The following is a 20,564-nucleotide window of genomic DNA, read 5'->3' as shown; positions in this document are numbered from 1 at the left end:
AGAGAAAGAGGCGGAGCTCTAAGAGGAAAAGGTGGAGCCTAAAGAGGAATGGGCGTGGTTTACAGATGACAGGGCAGGTCTTAAACAGGAAGGAGTGTAACTTTGACAGGAAGGGGTGGGTCATATTTAAATTAGGGGGTGCACAAGTTTAGTCAGGCCTAGGGCAGCACAAAACCTAAATACACCACTGGGTGGAGGTTTCCTGTAATGCCCTGTACACACGATCGGTTCATCTGATGAAAACGGTCTGATGGATTTTTTCATCAGATATCCGAGGAAGCTGACTTTCATCAGTCTTGCCTACACACCATCAGTTAAAAAAACGATCGTGTCAGAACGCGGTGACGTAAAACACAACGACGTGCTGAGAAAAATGAAATTTAATGCTTCGGAGCATGCGTCGACTCGATTCTGAGCATGCGTGGATTTTTAACCGATGGACGTGCCCACAGACGATCGCTTTTTTAACCATCAGATAATTTTAAAACAAGTTCCTAGTTTTTTCACTGATAGATAAAAAACCGATGGGGCCCACACACGATCGGTTCGTCTGATGAAAACAGTCCATCAGACCGTTTTCATCAGACGAACCGATCGTGTGTACGCAGCATCAGTCTATGCTGCATTTCTGCAAATGGTGACTTAGTAAATATTGACAGCAATCTTACTGCTGAGAAGCTTACTGATCAGGTAATGATGACAATGACTCTAAACGCAGCTCAAGAACTACCTGCAGTCAATAGAAGAACAGGAAATTGTGCAACAGATGGTATGGCCCCATCATCAAGCCATTTAAAGGGTTATGAAACGTTCTTAATGAATAAAATGTATTAACTGTATATACATATACTGTATATTTCAGAGGCATTTTCTGTCTGCACTTCCTGGCCCCTTGTCTATTTCCATTCTTCTGGTCAGTATTGGATGGACGCCTCCATGTCCCCATAGCAACACTGAGTTCACAATGACCCGAGGCAATGAACATTGAAATAGCTGGATGCAGAGCTATAACTATAGCCAGGTGCTTCACAAAACAAATGGGTTGAACGCCCAATAACAAGCACCTGGGAAGAACACAGTAATAATAATATCTAGTATCACACTGTATATGGCAGCATGCACCACAATTTTGTTTAGTAATACTATTAAGACTAATGCCGTGTACACACGGTCGAAATTTCCGACAACAAATGTTCGATGTGAGCTTGTTGTCGGAAAATCCGACCGTGTGTGTGCTCCATCAGACATTTGCTGTCGGAATTCTACGCATGCTCCGAATCAATTCAACGCATGCTCGGAATCAATTTAATGTATGCTCGGAATCATTGAACTTCATTTTTGTTGTATGTCACCGCGTTCTTGACGCTCGGAATTTCCGACAACAATTGTGTGACCGTGTGTATGCAAGACAAGTTTGAGCCAACATCCGTCTGAAATGTATCCACGGTTTTGTTGTCCGAATGTCCGATCGTCTGTACGTGGCATAAGAGCACTATTTATAATGCAACGCAGATAAAGATATCCACTTTTTACAGAACATTGCAGGATTAATCCACACTGCGTCTGCATTTTATACACCTTTTGTAAAATGCATGCTGTGGTAAAGAACCTGCAAACTACTGCAGAGAACACTCTGTGATAGGGGAATATTCCAATCATGTGACTATGCTCGTTTCCTCCATACACTTTTTCCTCCTATTTAGTACAATGAATGGGGCTTTGCTTGATTCAGGGTCCTGACTGTGCGGTTATTGTTCAATGTTGAAAACAGACATTGTTTGCCACACACAGATCCACTGATCACATTAAGGAGGTTAACCAAAGGAAATGCATCAAATGAACTACAAAGAGAGGTGGCCAAACTGAATTGCTATGCTGCTGATGGGTAGTGTGTCAAGCAGAGGAACTGATGGAAAGGTTGAACGCTGGTATCAATAAATCTCATTTAACCTTGATGAGGCATGTCTGATGATATTTTATGCATGTACCTGTTAGGAAAGTGCATGTAAAACGCATGAAAAATGCATTAAAAATACATGTAAAATGCACTAAAACATTAAGGGCCAGATCCACAAAGAAATGACGCCGGCGTATCTATTGATACGCCGCGTAATTTCAAAGTTCCCGCGTCGTATCTTTGTTTTGTATCCACAAAACAAGATACGACGGAATGAGGGATCGATCCGACAGGCGTACGTCTTAGTACGCCATCGGATCGTAGGTGTATATTTACGCTGGCCGCTAGGTGGCGTTTCCGTCGAATTTTGCATTGAGTATGCAAATAAGCTAGATACGGCGATCCACGAACGTACGTCCGGCCGGCGCATTTTTTTACGTTGTTTGCGTTCGACTTTTTCCGGCGTATAGTTACCCTTGCTATATGGTGGCGTACTCAATGTAAAGTATGGCCGTCGTTCCCACGTCGAAATTTGAATTTTTGACGTTGTTTGCGTAAGTCGTTCGCAAATAGGGATTTGCGTAGAATGACGTCACCGTCGTAAGCATTGGCTTGTTCCGGTTTAATTTTGAGAATGCGCACTGGGATACCCCCACAGACGGCGCATGCGCCATTAAAATCGGGTCACGACGTATTTACATAAAACACGCCCCCATCACATCGATTTGAATTGCGCGCCCTTGCGCCGCCAAAGATACACTACGCCGCCGTAACTTACGGCGCGCATTCTTTGAGGATTAAAAAAAAAAAGTAAGTTACGGCGGCGCAGTGTATCTTAGATACGCTACGCCCTACGGAAATATGCGCCGATGTACGTGGATCTGCCCCTAAAGCTATAAACAAAACACAAGGAAAAATGTATCAGTTGGCCCTGAGGAAGAAGGAAATCCTTCAAAACACGTCGACCAGCAGGGACCCTGATGAGGACCTCCTTGAGCTAGAGGCTTTGGCAAAGCTGGGGGATTGCAGCCACTCGTAGTGGCTTGATGAATGCTTTTACTACCTACATTTGTGAGTAGTTACATTTTATATTTTATCTTCAGTAAATCTGTCATTGGATAATGCACTAGGCCAGTGCACCCTTTGTTTTTGTCTATTGTCCACAAAGGAAAAATATGACAGTATGACAGCAGAAACAGAGATGTGAACCCAGTCTTATTAATTAAGCTTCTATCACTCTAAAAAAGCTGATGTGTTATCTCCCTAATGGTATTAAAGAAAGAATTTACACTGACATGTGCTACTGTTAAATACTTTCCTGGCTGGATGTAGTAACTTATATATCATACAAGTGCAAAAATGTTTTAATACGTGTACATGATATTCTATATATTACAATGTCTACATTTTGTCTGGGCTAAAGAACAACTTGCTTTCATGCTGCAGTACATTAGTGAACACCCCTTTAAGAGTTAATAAATGCAATTAAAGAATGTTACCCTAACATTTCATATTTCTGATACAGTATGTGTATACTGTACCCTGCATTTCTTTTAAAAATTATCCTGTTCTCTTTGTAGTACTTCTCTTGTGTGAAATCCCTGGTGATCCTGCCAGGCACTGTACTTTACTTATGCAAACTGACTACGCTAAGCATGAGAACATACCCATCCCAGCGTTGTCAGTTTTTTTGCTGTGCTGGGAGAACTTCTGCTGTCAGACACACCCCCTGCACTGCCATTTACTGGGTACAGGCATACCCCGCTTTAAGTACACTCACTTTACATACACTCGCGAGTAAGGACATACCCGCGAGTGTCTGTAAAGTGCCTTACAAGCACTGTACAGACATTTTGCAGCCGCAGTAGAAGGAGCTGAAGCTCAGAGAGCATTGTCCACCCTGTTCCAGTGTGCCCCTGACACCCCCACTACAGCCCCTGAGACCTTAACTACAGCTCCTAACACCCCCTGACCCCCCACTACACCCTATAAGTGCAAAAAGGTATTGTTTCACTTTAAGTACATTTTCGTTTTACATACATGCTCTGGTCCCATTGTGTACTTAAAAGTGGGGTATGCCTGTATACAACTGTTTCTCCACCCCCACCTCTCTGAGTTCCCTTTGCAGCTGAGAGATCATGTGAATGTGATCACCTATAAAAGAAGAAAGAAAAGGTATTTATAATTTCTTTGTCTATATTAATATATATATATATATATATACACACACACACAGTCCCTGACAAAAGTCTTGTCGCGTCTCTATTTTGTAGAAACTCCTGCTATTAATTTTTAATTAATCAATTGGTGTTAGAAATAGCTCATATGAAAAGCTAAAGCCCTCCCAAATGATGTTTAATGCACTGAAAAAAGATTTATCATTTAATCAAGACAAAAAGGTCAATTTTTGGGAAGACAAAAGTTTTGTCGCCTATACAGAAATTGAACAACTTTACTGAAAATAGAAAATATGTCAGCAAATTAAGTAGTGGTGCTGTGAGATCCAAATGTAATATCTTGTATGACTTCCATGAGCTTGAAGGACAGCATCCATGCGGTTTGGCAAGGATTCAAAGAAAACAGTCTTGCATGCCTCTCAGAGTTCATCAATATTCTTTGGTTTCGTCTTCCATGCTTCCTTTTTCATCCTACACCACATATGCTCAATGATGTTCATGTCTGGTGACTGGGCTGGCCAATCCTGGAGCATCTTCATCTTCTTCGCCTTAAGGAACTTTGATGTGGAGATGGAAGTATGCGATGGGGCACCATCCAGCTGCAAAATTTGGCCTTTTTTATGGTTGGGAATATAAGAGGTAGCTAAGATTTCTTGGTATTTTAGACTATTGATGTTGCCTTCCACCCTGCAGATCCCTCGCACACCCCCATACTGGATGTAACCCCAGACCATGATTTTGCCTCCACCAAACTTCACTGTTTTCTGGGTAAATCTCAGCACCATGCGGATTCCAGTAGGTCTTCTGCAATATTTGCGGCGACTGTGGTCTAATTCAACAGAAGATTCATCTGAAAAATCCACCTTCTGGCACTTTTCCAGAGTCCATCCTTTTAGCAGGCTGTGCAAATGCCACACGGGTTTTCAATTGTCTTTTGTTTAGTGCTGGCTTATGGGCACTGATTCGACCATGGAGGCCATTTCGAGACAGAATCCAACAAACTGTTCTGGTTGACACAGGGACTTCAGGTGACCAGGTCTTGTGGAGCTCTGCTGCAGTGCAAAATGGGCTGGCCTTGGATTTTCGAGCCAACACACGGTCCTCTCGAGCAGTTGTCTTGCGGGGTCGGCCTGACCTGACCTTGTCCAAAACGTCTCCAGTCTCTTCAAATCTTTTTTTTATCCTCTGAACTTGATGCTGAGGCACATTGAAGGTGTCTGCCACATCAGCAGTGGATCTGGTCTTCAGCCTCTTGATAATCAACACTTTAGTCTCCGGGTGAATCTTATGCCGCATACACACGATCAGTCCATCCGATGAGAACAGAGCACACACGGGAGTATTTCCGTGACCGCCAGGTCCTATCACTGATCACGGTAAATGGCCGCTGACAGCGGACATTTACCACGTGATTGCTCCATTAAATGATGGAGCAATCACTTGTTAACAAACCGGCGTTATGTCCGGTTCCTCTCTCCCCTCTCTGTACCGATCCGTACAGTGTGAGTGGAGAGGGGAGAGATCAGGGAACAGCAGCGCTGTGGACTTGATGTTTAGTGCCTACAGCGCTGCGGACTTGATGTTTAGTGCCTACAGCGCTGCTCTGTGACAATTCCAGCACTCATCCAGCCATCAGCTATTCCTCCATACTCAGCAATACTTATCAATGCTTTTAGTAAATCAACCTCAGACTGTCCATGTAGGGATGGGGCAAAACAGGAAGTTGGACCAGCTTGCCAGTAATATGGCAGTCAGGACAGGTTTTCTTGTGTGTTCGAACAAACTCCTGATAGTGATAGTGACAGATACGTTTGTTTCCCCATCTAACCAGTTTCTAGTGTGATCTCATGTCCAAAGTAGCAAATTACAAATGAAATGTAATTGGATGCTCTGGGCAAGTGCTACACTTTGCTTTAACTTTCTTTTCACTCTTCTTTGTAAATTATCCCCATATAGTTTATTGAATGTTTATGTGTTTAAATTTGGCTGTCTACATTGCATAAACAACACAATTTTATACAGCATATGTGAGGGCAAAAGCCATTTTGGCAATGGACAAAGGAAAAAAAAAGTTCCTTTAACAAACAGGAAAACACTGCAGAAATGTATGAGTATAAAGTGACATCTAGTGGCAGCCAAGGGAAAATGTACACTGCAGCAGAATTAAAATATAACTATATCAAGTCGCAATCTATGTATACATTTCTAGACTGGCTACATGTTAAATGTTTTATATTATCATGAATATAGGCCATTATAATGTGATTCAGGCTAAAAGAAATATAGAAAACTGGAACTACTTTATAACGTTAAGCCTTATACCTGTGAAAATAATGCATCTTTAAATGTTATTCTGTTCCACCTGAAAATATTAACCTACTTTGGAAACAGTGACAAATTAGCCTGGAGATAAGTGCAGATTACTAATATTCATTTAACATTAAAAACCAATGATGCTTTGAGTCAACAATACTGAAACTGTGTTGCTTTGATATAACCTATTACCCTTGTTTCCATTTCCAGAGTACTGTGAGACATGCACTATCCATGAGGCATACAATAAGCAGATGCGCTCTCAGGCTGAGAGACGGACAAGCTGTGCATGTAACATTATTAGCCTACAAGATTAATTCAGTTAACCGATGCTTTTTCAATCTTTAGCTCCAGATATGACTGTGATATTTTCCTATGAAATGAGAGATGAATTTTCAGTACAGTTTCATGTTTTCCTCCAAGCACTAACCCTTTCCTTTCAGATGTTCTCAGTCAAGGGCATAACCAGCTGTGGAAAAACACTGCAATTTAAAGCAGTTGTACAACAATTAGTCATTATAAATATCTGGCCTACCATCAGAGGAGATAAATTAACTAGTTAAGTACTTCAGCCCCAGAAGGATTTACCCCCATCCCGACAAGAGCATTTTTTGTGATTCAGCACTGCTTCGCTTTAGCTGACAATTGCACAGTGTACCCAAACAAAATTGACGTCCTCCCCCCCCCCCCCCCCCCACAAATAGAGCTTTCCTTTGGTGGTATTTGATCACATCTGTGTTTTTTTTTTTTGCATCGATGCAAAAGCATACATTTTGGAAAAAAAGCTATATTTTTTACTTTTTGCTCTAATAAATAGCCTAAAAAAATATAGAAAAAAGAACAAATTTCTTCCACAGTTTAGGCCGATATGTATTCTTCTACATATTTTTGGTAAAAAGTGTATATTGATTGGTTTGCGCAAATGTTATAGAGTTTACAAAATAGGGGATAGATTTATGGCATTTTTTTATTATCTTTTTTTACTAGTAATGGCGGCAATCTGCTAGATTTTTATATCGTGACTGTGACATTGCGACAGACAGATCAGACACTTTTGACACTTTTTTGGGACCATTGACATTTATACAACGATCAGAGCTAAAAATAGCCACTGATTACTGTATAAATGTCACTGGCAGGGAAGGGGTTAAACACTAGGGGGCGATCAAGGTGTTAAGTGTGTTTCCTGGATGTGTTCTAACTGTAGGGAGGATGGGTTCACTACAACATGACAGAGATCACTGCTCCCGATGACATGTTGCTAGGCAGAACAGGGAAATGCCTTGTTTACATAGGCATGTTCCCGTTCTGCCTCTCCTTACCGCAATCACGGGCCGCCGGCGAACACCGAGTTTGCGGGACCCATGGGTACGCTCCCGCAGCACGCCCGTGCGCCCGCTAGGTGGAAGTTTCAAAGGGACGTATGGGTATGCCCTTATACCTGCCCACTCCATTCTGCCAACGTAAATTGGCATGCGGCAGTCAGCATGTGGTTAAAGAAAAGATTAGCAGAGATCATACTATTATACATCATTTATTATTAGTACTAGAAGCCACCCCTGCCAGGAGAAGACAGTGATTATTGCGAGCAGTTAAAGCAGTTGCTAGTGATAATCGCAAGCAAAATCCGGCAGGCTGGTTGTACCCAAGTTGATCGATTGAGCAATTTTGTACATTTAGCCTGCTTATACACAGTTCTAATCTCAGCCGGTTTCTGCTGAACCAGCCAAGATTTGAACCATCTATGGCTGGCCTATGAGCCGGGTTGGATGAAACACAGTTGTTGCGTGTTGTGTTTCTCAAGGAATTTTTTATAATTCTACATTACAAAAGAACTTGTGTTGCAATTTTTTTTTTATTTGCAATTATCCAGTTGCCTTTTAAAGGAACCACACAGTGGTCCACTGAGGAGTCAGTGTGGAGTACAGGGGAGTTAAAAAAACCTTCTTGTAATAAAATAAAATAAAAACACAATGGGTTTAGTTACGGAAGGCAAATCCACTTTGCACTGCAAGTGCACTTGAAAGTGCATTAAAAGTGCACTTGGAAGTACAGTCGATTTAGATCAGAGGGGGGCATGCAAGGAAAATAAAAAACAGTATTTTAGCTTGCACATGATTGGATGATAAAATCAGCAGAGCTTCCCCTCATTTCAGATCTACCCCTCAGATTTACAACGACTGCACTTAAAAGTGCACTTGTACTGCAAAGTGGATTTGCCTTTCGTAAATTACCCCCGATATCTTTTACTTTATTCTATAGTAAATATCCCAATAAAAAAAAATATATATAAATTTCACTTAGTTTAGGCCGATATGTATTCTTTTGCATATTTTTGGTAAAAAAAAATCGCAATAAGTGTATTGTGATTGGTTTGCGCAAAAGTTATAACATTTACAAACTATGGGAAAGATTTATAGCATTGATATGACGTTTTTATTATTATTATTTTTTTACTAGTAATGGCGTGATCTTTTTTTTTTGCGGTATTGCAACGTTGCAGCCGACAGGTCGGACACTTTTGACACATTTTTGGGACCATTGACATTTACAGAGGGATCAGTGCTATAAATATGCACTGATTACTATGTAAATGTCACTGACAGGGAAGGGGTTAAAACTAGGGGGCAATCAAGGTGTTAACTGTGTTCCCTATTGTGTGTTCTAACTGTGGGGGAATGGGACTAACTAGGAGAGATGACAAATCTTCAAAGTTTCTACTTTGTAAAAACACACAATCTGTCTTCTCTCCTCTCACAGCACAGGGGTTTGTGTGTTTACACACACAAACCCCTGTGCTGCCGCTGTGCAGGGGGCGCGCGCCCTCTGGTGACTATCTTGGAGCGAGAGTCTGCAGCTAAAAATGCAGGTAAAGCGTGCATACCCCCTTTGCTGCGGCTAAACTGCAGTGCACCAGTGTGCACCTGGCCTAAAACAGACAGTATCTACACATTTTACCTGAATGCAAATCCTAAAAAGAAATTTTAACACTGGTGTCATTATTTAGTTAACAGACCTTTCCGTGTTTCTGTCATTACTGCATACATGCCTTTTGAACACAGTATTCTATTAAAACTAACAGAGCAGAGTTAACATTACAAGCAAAGCTAATTTTCGCTTTTATTCAACTCACCAAAAATACATATGTTAAGCATCAATTAATATATAGTATACTGCTCACCGTCAAATGAAGGCTGGGCGGTGTGGCTCTCGTTTAGGGTGGACGTCATATGATTGCTTCCCAGAATGACCGCTCTCGCGCAGGGCCATTTGAAGGAATTTGGGGGCCCCAAGCAAAATGGACATGGAGGCCCCCCAACACACACACACACACACACATACTCACATAAAAAAAATTCAGTTTTCACAAACATGTGCAAATTATCTTAAACTGCTGTTTGCAAGCCTTGTTTTCTGCAAAGGCAATCACAATGTCCTCCATGTCCAAAGACTGGCGAACATCACTCTCAATTGACATAAGTGTCAGTCCTGTGAGCCTTTCTTGGCCCCTGGTGGACCTCAGGTAATTTTTTATCATCTTCAAAGCTGAAAAGCTCCTCTCACCAGAGGACACTGACACAGGGAGAATCAGGAGTAGACGCAAATTATTGTACAAATCCAGTAGCTTCTCACTGTATATGTATTTAAGCATGTCAAATGGGGAAGTGGCTACATGGTCTGGAAAAGTGTAGACAGTTGAATTGATCTCAAGTGCCAAGTCATCAGCATCAATGTTATGGAGAGTTTGTTCCAATTTTTTGCATCGTTCACAAAGCTTTCCATTCTTTATTGTCTGCTTCATGCTGTCCTTTGAGAACAAAAAGTCATAAAGGTCATAAACACCCTTCAATATTGAAAGTGCACTTCCTGTCAGTCCGGAAACTGAATCTCCTGTACCGCATGGTACCCGGCCGGACTGACAGGAGGAAGGAAGAGAAGCTAGGCCATGCTACAGGGAAGGGGAAGAAGTGACGAAAAAGGCAGCAATGCTGCAGCCGCCTGAGGCTCTCTATAGAGCGCTCAGGCGGCTGCAGCATTCATAAACAGTGCGGCAAGTGCTCTGCTTGGGACCCCAGACCAGCTCAGGGCCCCAAGCAATTGCTTGGTTTGCTTGCCTTGTTGCGACGGGCCTGCTCTCGCATGTCCCCATGTTGCCAGGACATGGTGCAACCCCGATCTGTGTAAAGAGCCAAGGCTGCCGCTCTATAACCATGTTATCGACTGTGTCCAATCACAGCCGGTCACATGTAAACACAGAGATGCCAGTAATCGGTGCTCCTCGCCTTACACGGACAGAGTGTGAAGAGAGGAGAACCGATCAGTGGCATCTCCTCGCAGGGGACAGCTAGGTATCTAATCAGGGCAGTGCCCTGGTTACTAGACATGTGCAATTCGTTCTGTTTCTAATTTGTTTTTTTACGAATTTTCGTATTTACAAATTTTTTATTTACGAATTTTCGGACTTCCGAAAATTTTGAATTTACGAATTTACGAATTTTCGTATTTCCGAAAATTCGAATTTACGAATTTTCGTATTTCCGTTTTTTTACGAATTTCGGAAATTCGTATTTTCGGAAATTCGGAAATCCGAAATATTTTCGGATTTTAGAATTTTCGAAATTCCGAATTTTCGAATTTTAGAATTTTTCAATTTTCGAATTTTTGAATTTTTCAATTTTCGAGTTTTTCAATTTTTGAATTTTTCAATTTTCGAATTTTCGAATTTTTCAATTTTCGAATTTTAGAATTTTTCAATTTTCGAATTTTTCAATTTTCGAATTTTCGAATTTTTCCAATTTCGAATTTTTCAATTTTCGAATTTTTCAATTTTCGAATTTTTCAATTTCGAATTTTTCAATTTTCGAATTTTCGAATTTTTGAATTTCGAATTTTTGAATTTTCAAATTTTCACTTTTCAATTTTCACTTTTCCAATTTCGAATTTTTCAAATTTAAAATTTTTCAAATTTCGAATTTTTCAAATTTCGAATTTTTCAATTTCCGAATTTCGAATTTGTCAATTTTCGAAATTTCGAATTTCGAATTTTTCGAAATTTCGAATTCTTCGAAATTTCGGAAATACGAAAATATTCGGAAATACGAAATTTGTCAATTTTTGAAATTTCAAATTTTTCAATTTTCGAAATACGAAAATTCGGAAATACGAAAATATTCGGAAATACGAAAATTCGGAAATACGAAAATTCAAAATTTCGAAAATTGAAAAATTCGAAATTCGAAATTTCTGAAAAATTCGAAAATGGAGAAATTGGAAATTTGAAAAAATCTAAAATTCGAATTTTTCGATTTTCGAATTTTTCAATTTTCGAAATTTCGAACTTCGATTTTTTCAATTTTCACATTTCGAATTTTCGTATTTACGAATCTCGAAAATTCGAAATTTCGAAATTAAAAAAAAATAAATTGAAAAAATTCGAAAATTGAAAAAATTGAAGTTCGAAAATTGTAAGAATTGTTCAATTTTAGCATTTTTCAATTTTCGAATTTCGAAATTTTCGGAAATACGAAAATTCGAAAATTCGAAATTCGAAAATTCGAAATTCGGAAATTGAAAAATTCGAAATTTGAAAAATTCGAAATTTGAAAAATTTTAAATTTGAAAAATTCGAAATTGGAAAAGTGAAAATTGAAAAGTGAAAATTTGAAAATTCAAAAATTCGAAATTCAAAAATTCGAAAATTCAAAAATTCGAAAATTCAAAAATTCGAAAATTCAAAAATTCGAAATTGAAAAATTCGAAAATTGAAAAATTCGAAATTGGAAAAATTCGAAAATTCTAAAATTCTAAAATTGAAAAATTCTAAAATTCTAAAATTGAAAAATTCGAAAATTGAAAAATTCGAAAATTGAAAAATTCGAAATTGGAAAAATTCTAAAATTCTAAAATTGAAAAATTCTAAAATTCTAAAATTGAAAAATTCGAAAATTCGAAAATTGAAAAATTCGAAAATTGAAAAATTCTAAAATTCGAAAATTGAAAAATTCGAAAATTGAAAAATTCTAAAATTCGAAAATTGAAAAATTCGAAAATTCGAATTTTCGAATTTTTGAATTTTCGAATTTTAGAATTTTTCAATTTTCGAATTTTTCAATTTTCGAATTTTAGAATTTTTCAATTTTCGAATTTTTCAATTTTCGAATTTTCGAATTTTTCAATTTTAGAATTTTAGAATTTTTCAATTTTAGAATTTTAGAATTTTTCCAATTTCGAATTTTTCAATTTTCGAATTTTTCAATTTTCGAATTTTTCAATTTCGAATTTTTCAATTTTCGAATTTTCGAATTTTTGAATTTCGAATTTTTGAATTTTCAAATTTTCACTTTTCAATTTTCACTTTTCCAATTTCGAATTTTTCAAATTTAAAATTTTTAAAATTTAAAATTTTTCTAATTTCTAATTTTTCAAATTTCTAATTTTTCAAATTTCGAATTTTTCAATTTCCGAATTTCGAATTTCGAATTTTCGAATTTTCGTATTTCCGAAAATTTCGAAATTCGAAAATTGAAAAATGCTAAAATTGAACAATTCTTACAATTTTCGAACTTCAATTTTTTCAATTTTCGAATTTTTTCAATTTATTTTTTTTTAATTTCGAAATTTCGAATTTTCGAGATTCGTAAATACGAAAATTCGAAATGTGAAAATTGAAAAAATCGAAGTTCGAAATTTCGAAAATTGAAAAATTCGAAAATCGAAAAATTCGAATTTTAGATTTTTTCAATTTCTCCATTTTCGAATTTTTCAGAAATTTCGAATTTCGAATTTTTCAATTTTCGAAATTTTGAATTTTCGTATTTCCGAATTTTCGTATTTCCGAATTTTCGTATTTCCGAATATTTTCGTATTTCCGAATTTTCGTATTTCGAAAATTGAAAAATTTGAAATTTCAAAAATTGACAAATTTCGTATTTCCGAATATTTTCGTATTTCCGAAATTTCGAAGAATTCGAAATTTCGAAAAATTCGAAATTCGAAATTTCGAAAATTGACAAATTCGAAATTCGAAATTTCGAAAAATTCGAAAATTCAAAAACTGAAAAATTCGAAATACGAAATTACGAAAATATGAATTTTTCAGAAATTTCGAATTTTTCAGAAATTTCGAATTTTTCAGAAATTTCGAATTTTTCAGAAATTTCGAATTTTTCAGAAATTTCTAATTTTTCAGAAATTTCTAATTTTTCAGAAATTTCGAATTTTTCAGAAATTTCGAATTTTTCAGAAATTTCGAATTTTTCAAATTTCGAAAATTGAAAAATTCGAAATGTCAAAAATCGAAATTTCGAAAATTGAAAAATTCGAAAATCGAAATTTCGAAAATTGAAAAATTCGAAAATTGAAAAATTCGAAATTCAAAAATTGAAAAATTCGAAAACGGAAAAATTAGAAAATTAGAAAATTCGAAAACTGAAAAATTAGAAATACGAAATTTCGAAAATACAACATTTCGAAATTTCGAAAATTGAAAAATTCGAAATTTGGAAATGGAAAAATTCGAAATTTCGAAAATTGGAAAATTCGAAATTCAAAAATTGAAAAATTCGAAAACTGAAAAATTCGAAAATTCGAAAACTGAAAAATTCGAAATACGAAATTTCGAAATTTCGAAAATACAAAATTTCGAAATTACGAAAATTAAAAAAATTTGAAATTTTTCCGAATTTCCGAAAATTCTTTTTTTTTTCGTTTCATTCGTTTTTTTCGTTTCATTCGTTTTTTTGCTTTTTCGGAAATCCGAAAATTTCCCGAATTTACGAAAAAAGCAAAAAAACGAAAAAAAAAAAATTTTTTTCAAAATTTACGAATTTCCGAAAAAATAAAAAAACCGAATGAAACAAAAACGGAAAAAATTTGTTTTTCAAATTTCCCGAATTTACGAATTTACGAAAAAATAAAAAAAAATAAAATAACATAAACGAAAAAAACGAATTTTTTGGCAGTGCACATGTCTACTGGTTACAATTAAGTGCCCACCAGTACCAACAATGAGTGCCCAGCACTGCCAGCAATCAGTGCCCACAAGTGCCAGCAATCAGTGGCCATTAGTGATGTCAGTCTGTGCTGGCTATCAGTGCTGCCCATAAGGGCTGTCCATCAATGCCCATCACTGCTGCCCATCAATGCCACCCACCATTGCCGCCTATCTGTGCCCACCAGTACTGTCTATCTTTGCCCATCAGTGCCGCCTATCTGTGCCCAGTGCCCACCAGTGCCATCCATCAGTACCGCCTATCAGTGCTCATCAGTGAAGAAGAAAAATTACTTATTTACAAAATTTACTGACAGAAACTAAGAAAAATATATTTTTTTTGTCTTTTATTTTTAGGAACAAAATTAAAAACCCAGAAGTGATTAAATACCTCCAAAAGAAAGCTATATTTGTGTGAAGAAAATTATAACAATTTCACATGGTTACAGTCTAGCATGACCGCACAATTGTCGTTCAAAGTGTGACAGCGCTGAAAGCTGAATGGGCAGGAAGAGGGTGTAAGTGCCCTGTATTGAGGAGGTTTAAGGTTGTTTTTGTGTTTTTCTTGTTTGTTCAACCCCGCTTTAGAAACATGAAGTAAAAATCTGTTTGCTCTATGTTAGCATGTAAAACCTATGTGCAACCATCTATGCTTTCTTCTTTACATTTGCTGGACAGGTAATCGCAGGGGCGTTGCTAGGTGCCAAAAAGACCAGGGGCTTCAGCCCGAAGCCAAGCTGACACCCGGGGGGGGGGGGGGGGGGCGCGTTCGCACGTGGTCGGTGGAGTGGCATGGGGTTACCTGCTTGACACACATACGCTGACATAACCTACATACACTGACCTGACCTGCATACACTGACCTGACCTGCATACACTGTCCTCAGTGACCTGACCTGACCTACACTGACCTGTCCAGACATACATACACTGACCTGTCCTACATACACTGACCTGTCCTGTCCTACATACACTGACCTGTCCTGACCTACATACACTGACCTGTCCTACACTGACCTGTCCTGAACTACATACACTGACCTGTCCTGAACTACATACACTGACCTGTCCTGAACTACATACACTGACCTGTCCTTACCTTCTCTACACTGACCTACAAACACTGACCTGTCCTGACCTACATACACTGACCTGTCCTGACCTGCATACACTGACCTGTCCTACACTGACCTGTCCTGAACTACATACACTGACCTGTCCTGAACTACATACACTGACCTGTCCTGAACTACATACACTGACCTGTCCTTACCTTCTCTACACTGACCTACATACACTGACCTGTCCTGACCTACATACACTGACCTGTCCTGACCTACATACACTGACCTGACCTACATACACTGACCTGTCCTGACCTACATACACTGACCTGACCTACATACACTGACCTGTCCTGACCTACATACACTGACCTGTCCTGACCTACATACACTGACCTGTCCTGACCTACATACACTGACCTGTCCTGACCTACATACACTGACCTGTCCTGACCTACATACACTGACCTGACCTACATACACTGACCTGTCCTGACCTACATACACTGACCTGTCCTGACCTACATACACTGACCTGAACTACATACACTGACCTGTCCTGACCCACATACACTGACCTGAACTACATACACTGACCTGTCCTGACCTACATACACTGACCTGACCTACATACACTGACCTGTCCTGACCTACATACACTGACCTGACCTACATACACTGACCTGTCCTGACCTACATACACTGACCTGTCCTGACCTACATACACTGACCTGTCCTGAACTACATACACTGACCTGTCCTGACCTACATACACTGACCTGACCTACATACACTGACCTGTCCTGACCTACATACACTGACCTGTCCTGACCTACATACACTGACCTGTCCTGAACTACATACACTGACCTGTCCTGACCTACATACACTGACCTGACCTACATACACTGACCTGTCCTGACCTACATACACTGACCTGTCCTGACCTACATACACTGACCTGACCTACATACACTGACCTGTCCTGACCTACATACACTGACCTGACCTACATACACTGACCTGACCTACATACACTGACCTGTCCTGACCTACATACACTGACCTGTCCTGACCTACATACACTGACCTGTCCTGACCTACATACACTGACCTGTCCTGACCTACATACACTGACCTGTCCTGACCTACATACACTGACCTGTCCTGACCTACATACACTGACCTGTCCTGACCTACATACACTGACCTGACCTACATACACTGACCTGTCCTGACCTACATACACTGACCTGACCTACATACACTGACCTGTCCTGACCTACATACACTGACCTGTCCTGACCTACATACACTGACCTGTCCTGACCTACATACACTGACCTGTCCTGACCTACATACACTGACCTGTCCTGACCTGCATACACTGACCTGAACTACATACACTGACCTACATACACTGACCTGTCCTGACCTACATACACTGACCTGAACTACATACACTGACCTGTCCTGACCTACATACACTGACCTGTCCTGACCTACATACACTGACCTGTCCAGAACTACATACACTGACCTGTCCTTACCTTCTGTACACTGACCTACATACACTGACCTGTCCTGACCTACATACACTGACAGTACTATGTAACTTGGTGCAGCACATATTAAAAGTAGTAGTACATGCAGTGTTTTGCATTCCAGTGCAATTTGCAGCCCACTAAAATTAATAGGTACATGCGTGAATCACAGGGGAACATGGAACACATTCCTGTGCAATCTGATGTGAATCGGCCCTTGGGCAGAATAACACAATCCTGTAATTCTGTGTCACTCTAAAATTGCAGGAAAACACAACATTAATCCTAATGGCCCCACAAATGTGATATAAAAATGGGCAAAAAAACGTGCCAAATTCAACTCCAAAAAAGGGTACAGGAGCTACTTTAACACATTTTTGGAATGGAGCCCCCTCAATTGAATGGTGTCAATCCAAAAACAGTGCAAAAAAACCCTGCACTGTTCTTGCATCACTGGATGTGGATGGGGCCTTATACTTTAAATATGCAAGACTGAAAGCCTTGTTTTTATAGGACCACTAATCCCTTGTTAAATACAAATGTTCTTATCATTTATAGCATTACATATATGAATGTAGATTATCAAACCTGTTGCCTGCAATTTTCTCTTGACAAAAGCAACATCTGAGTTATTATTTTGCAAATGATATGGTGGTCTGCACTGAGTTGCTTTTATGGATTATGCTATTCAAAGAGGGAAAAACTTGTGTGCCTAAACTGTTCTAAGTTGATTTACCTATGTTTTCTTAACCTGCCATCACAGATTTCTCCCAGAAACTTCAGCTTCAAATGCATTTCAATAATTCATCATGCCACCATGTCTTCCACAAGAAGGCAACAAGTGTAAATAAAAGCAGCAGCATAATTCCTTCAAGATTTAAAAAAAATTCTGTTTGGGGAGTATGAGAAGCAAATACTCCCTGAAGAAACTGACAATCATAAAAAAAAAAAAACATATTAAGAACATAAAATACTACATCGCAGAGATGATAAACCGTAGTAGCTTACTTGGCCGACACGTGGTCCTAAGTTGTCCGGGTGGTGTCCTGCCGGCTCTCCCCCCTGAGTCACTCACGCTGGCTGGCTGCTCTAGCCGTCCTCCAGTCTCCAGCCGTTCTCCATGCCGACGCCACGGTCCGCCGGCGCCGCCTTCTCCTCCTCACACAGACTTCGCGCGCTTTGTCTCCACTTTTGAAGGGTCCGGCCACTGTGATGTCCATCATAACAGCACAGCACGCCTATGATGGACATCTCACTGGCCAATCCTGGGATCGCGGGCGGGACCGTGATGTCGATGGATGCGTCGCACTCGCACGGCACAGACAGTGACAAGCAGCACTTGACTAGGTTAACTGTTTTTCAGGGGACCCGCCGATTCGGGGCTAATAATGTTAAATTAAACGGCCGAGACTCGGGGCTTTTCGGGGGACCATTCGGGGCTCCAGCCCACCAAGCCCCGCCCTAACGACGCCCCTGGGTAATCGAGTCATACTTGTCTAGGATCATGGTTATCTCCTGTAAGTATCTGTAGTGGCAGGCAGTATGACCTAATATATGTTCATGTATGAAGCATGATATTAACATCCAACTTTAAAAAGCATATATAAACAGAAAATGCATATAACTAATGAAATAGACATACCATGGCAGTTCTCGACTTGATAAACCAATCAAATCGGAATTGAGGAGCATTTCGCACACACTGACGCAATTCTTCATATACATTTTCCTTGTCAAAGCCCATTTTATGCAGCATGCATATCAGAAACCTGTCTTCTTCTTCTGTGTAATTTTTGCCTTTGTTTGTCCCATATTGTATCCTTAGTTGATGAAATGGAGCCTTGTACCTTGCGATCTAATAACAGCAGAACAGTATCATTAGATCAAATAAAAATAAAAAACACTACCAGAATCACAGTATTGGTCACAACGTTAAAACTGTACTGTATGTTTCAGCAAACACTATTAAAAGCAAAATACACCTAATAAACCTGTCAGGATCCAGATCCAAACCCTGGAACTCTGTTGCATCTAGCAGTGGCTCTTCTTACTGTGCCACCTGAGATGCTGGACAGCTCTCTGCGTGATCACTTGGACAACCTTACTTTATATCTTGTTTCTGGTGAACCTTGAACTCCTTGCTCCTCCCATGAACTTGCATTTACTGTAAGCCATGTCTTTGCACTTCCTGTATGCCAGAATATTGTGCTCTTCTCCAGCCAATATCCTGCTCTTTCCTTGACTACACTTCAACTTGGGCCCAACAAGCAACCACTTGTTACTGACTTTTTGCTTGTTTATTGAATACACTTCTGCTTGATCAATACCTGCTGTATTTGCTACCGGACCCTGGCGTGCTTACCTCCCGGAGGGGCAATCCTGAAGACCGTGATCTGGCATTGGCACGCTGTGAAACCCATCTCCACCCTCAGGAGCTCTGGTGAAGACCGGTTAGTGGACTGAAACCTTTGTAAAGGAACAAGAGGAAATCCTTGTTCTGCAGAGACAATTGCTGGACCTATTTTCCCTAATGCACGTATGCCTCTACCACTCAATTGCAATGGAGACCACCGTCATTACAGAGGTTTCCTTAACCATTGTCACATATATTTCCAGATGCAACCTGCTGCATTAACTTCTAAGAAAAATAAGGTATTGTTGGCTATCAACCTCCTGAATGAGGAAGCCTTAGCTTGGGCTTCCCTTCACGTAAAGCAAGGAACTGCTATAAATCAAGTTTTCGATGATTTTAACTGTTGTTCTACTACCGAAGCTTCATAGTTTTTGGCAGGGTAGATGCTCTGTTTCTGAGTACACAGCTGAATTTCGATGTTGGATTGTAGATACCATTTGGAAACCAAGAATATTTGGAAGTATTGGTGGCATGCATTTCCCTGCTAATCAGTTCATTCAGAAGGGTCCAAACGTTTTTCCAGATTCTAACACTCCCAAAGCTATGCAGGTTGATGCTATTAACCACTTGCTGACCATATAATATTGATTTACAGTGGCAAGGCACTTCCAGGTAGGGGGCATGCAGATGACAATTAGCAGATGCCAGCCAAAAGATTACTGCTGGCACACCGATTGTCCAGAAAACACACACACACAGGATAGGGCTCTGCCTGTGTAAACAAGGCAGAGCTATGCCCTGTCATTGGGCAACGGATTTCATTTCCCTGCAAAGCAGGGGATAAAATTGATTATTTCTCCTAGAAAAAGCACCACACTGTGGTCAGAACCTGAAAAATGCTCTGAAGCCCACACACGATCGTTTTTTAATGACATAAAAAAAAATCATTTTTTAGAACCCAAAAAAACGGTTGTGTGTACGCGGAATAAGACAAGTTAAAGTGGTTGTATGTTTAAGGCCTGCTCACACCTGTGTATTTTTATGTGGTGTGGGAGTTTAAAAAATCCTGCCTGCTGCTGCATCTTTGTTGCATGTTATCTAGAGTAACACACCTAAAACATATGCAAAATGCAACTAGGGTGCAACACATTTAAAGTGCACCACAAAAATGTGTACCAGGCCTAAATCAAAAAGAGTGGGGCTCTGTGTAGCAGTGGGATCACTGA

At 39.4% G+C, this 20,564-nt stretch overlaps 1 protein-coding gene across 3 annotated transcripts in view; it reads right to left on the bottom strand.

Annotated features, from left to right (window-relative positions):
• The window catches only part of LOC120913738 (probable global transcription activator SNF2L1), a 241,285-nt gene that overhangs the window by 17,495 nt on the left and 203,226 nt on the right, over positions 1-20,564 (bottom strand). For all 3 annotated transcript variants that reach the window (XM_040323922.1, XM_040323920.1, XM_040323921.1), the window contains one exon: positions 18,628-18,840. In XM_040323922.1, coding sequence (XP_040179856.1) covers positions 18,628-18,840 — 213 coding nt within the window. The remainder of the gene's footprint in view (positions 1-18,627; positions 18,841-20,564) is intronic.

This window comes from Rana temporaria, chromosome 9 (assembly GCF_905171775.1).
Source record: "Rana temporaria chromosome 9, aRanTem1.1, whole genome shotgun sequence".
In the NCBI taxonomy this organism is placed as follows: Eukaryota; Metazoa; Chordata; class Amphibia; order Anura; family Ranidae; genus Rana; species Rana temporaria.
This window is presented reverse-complemented; position numbering and strand designations above follow the sequence as displayed.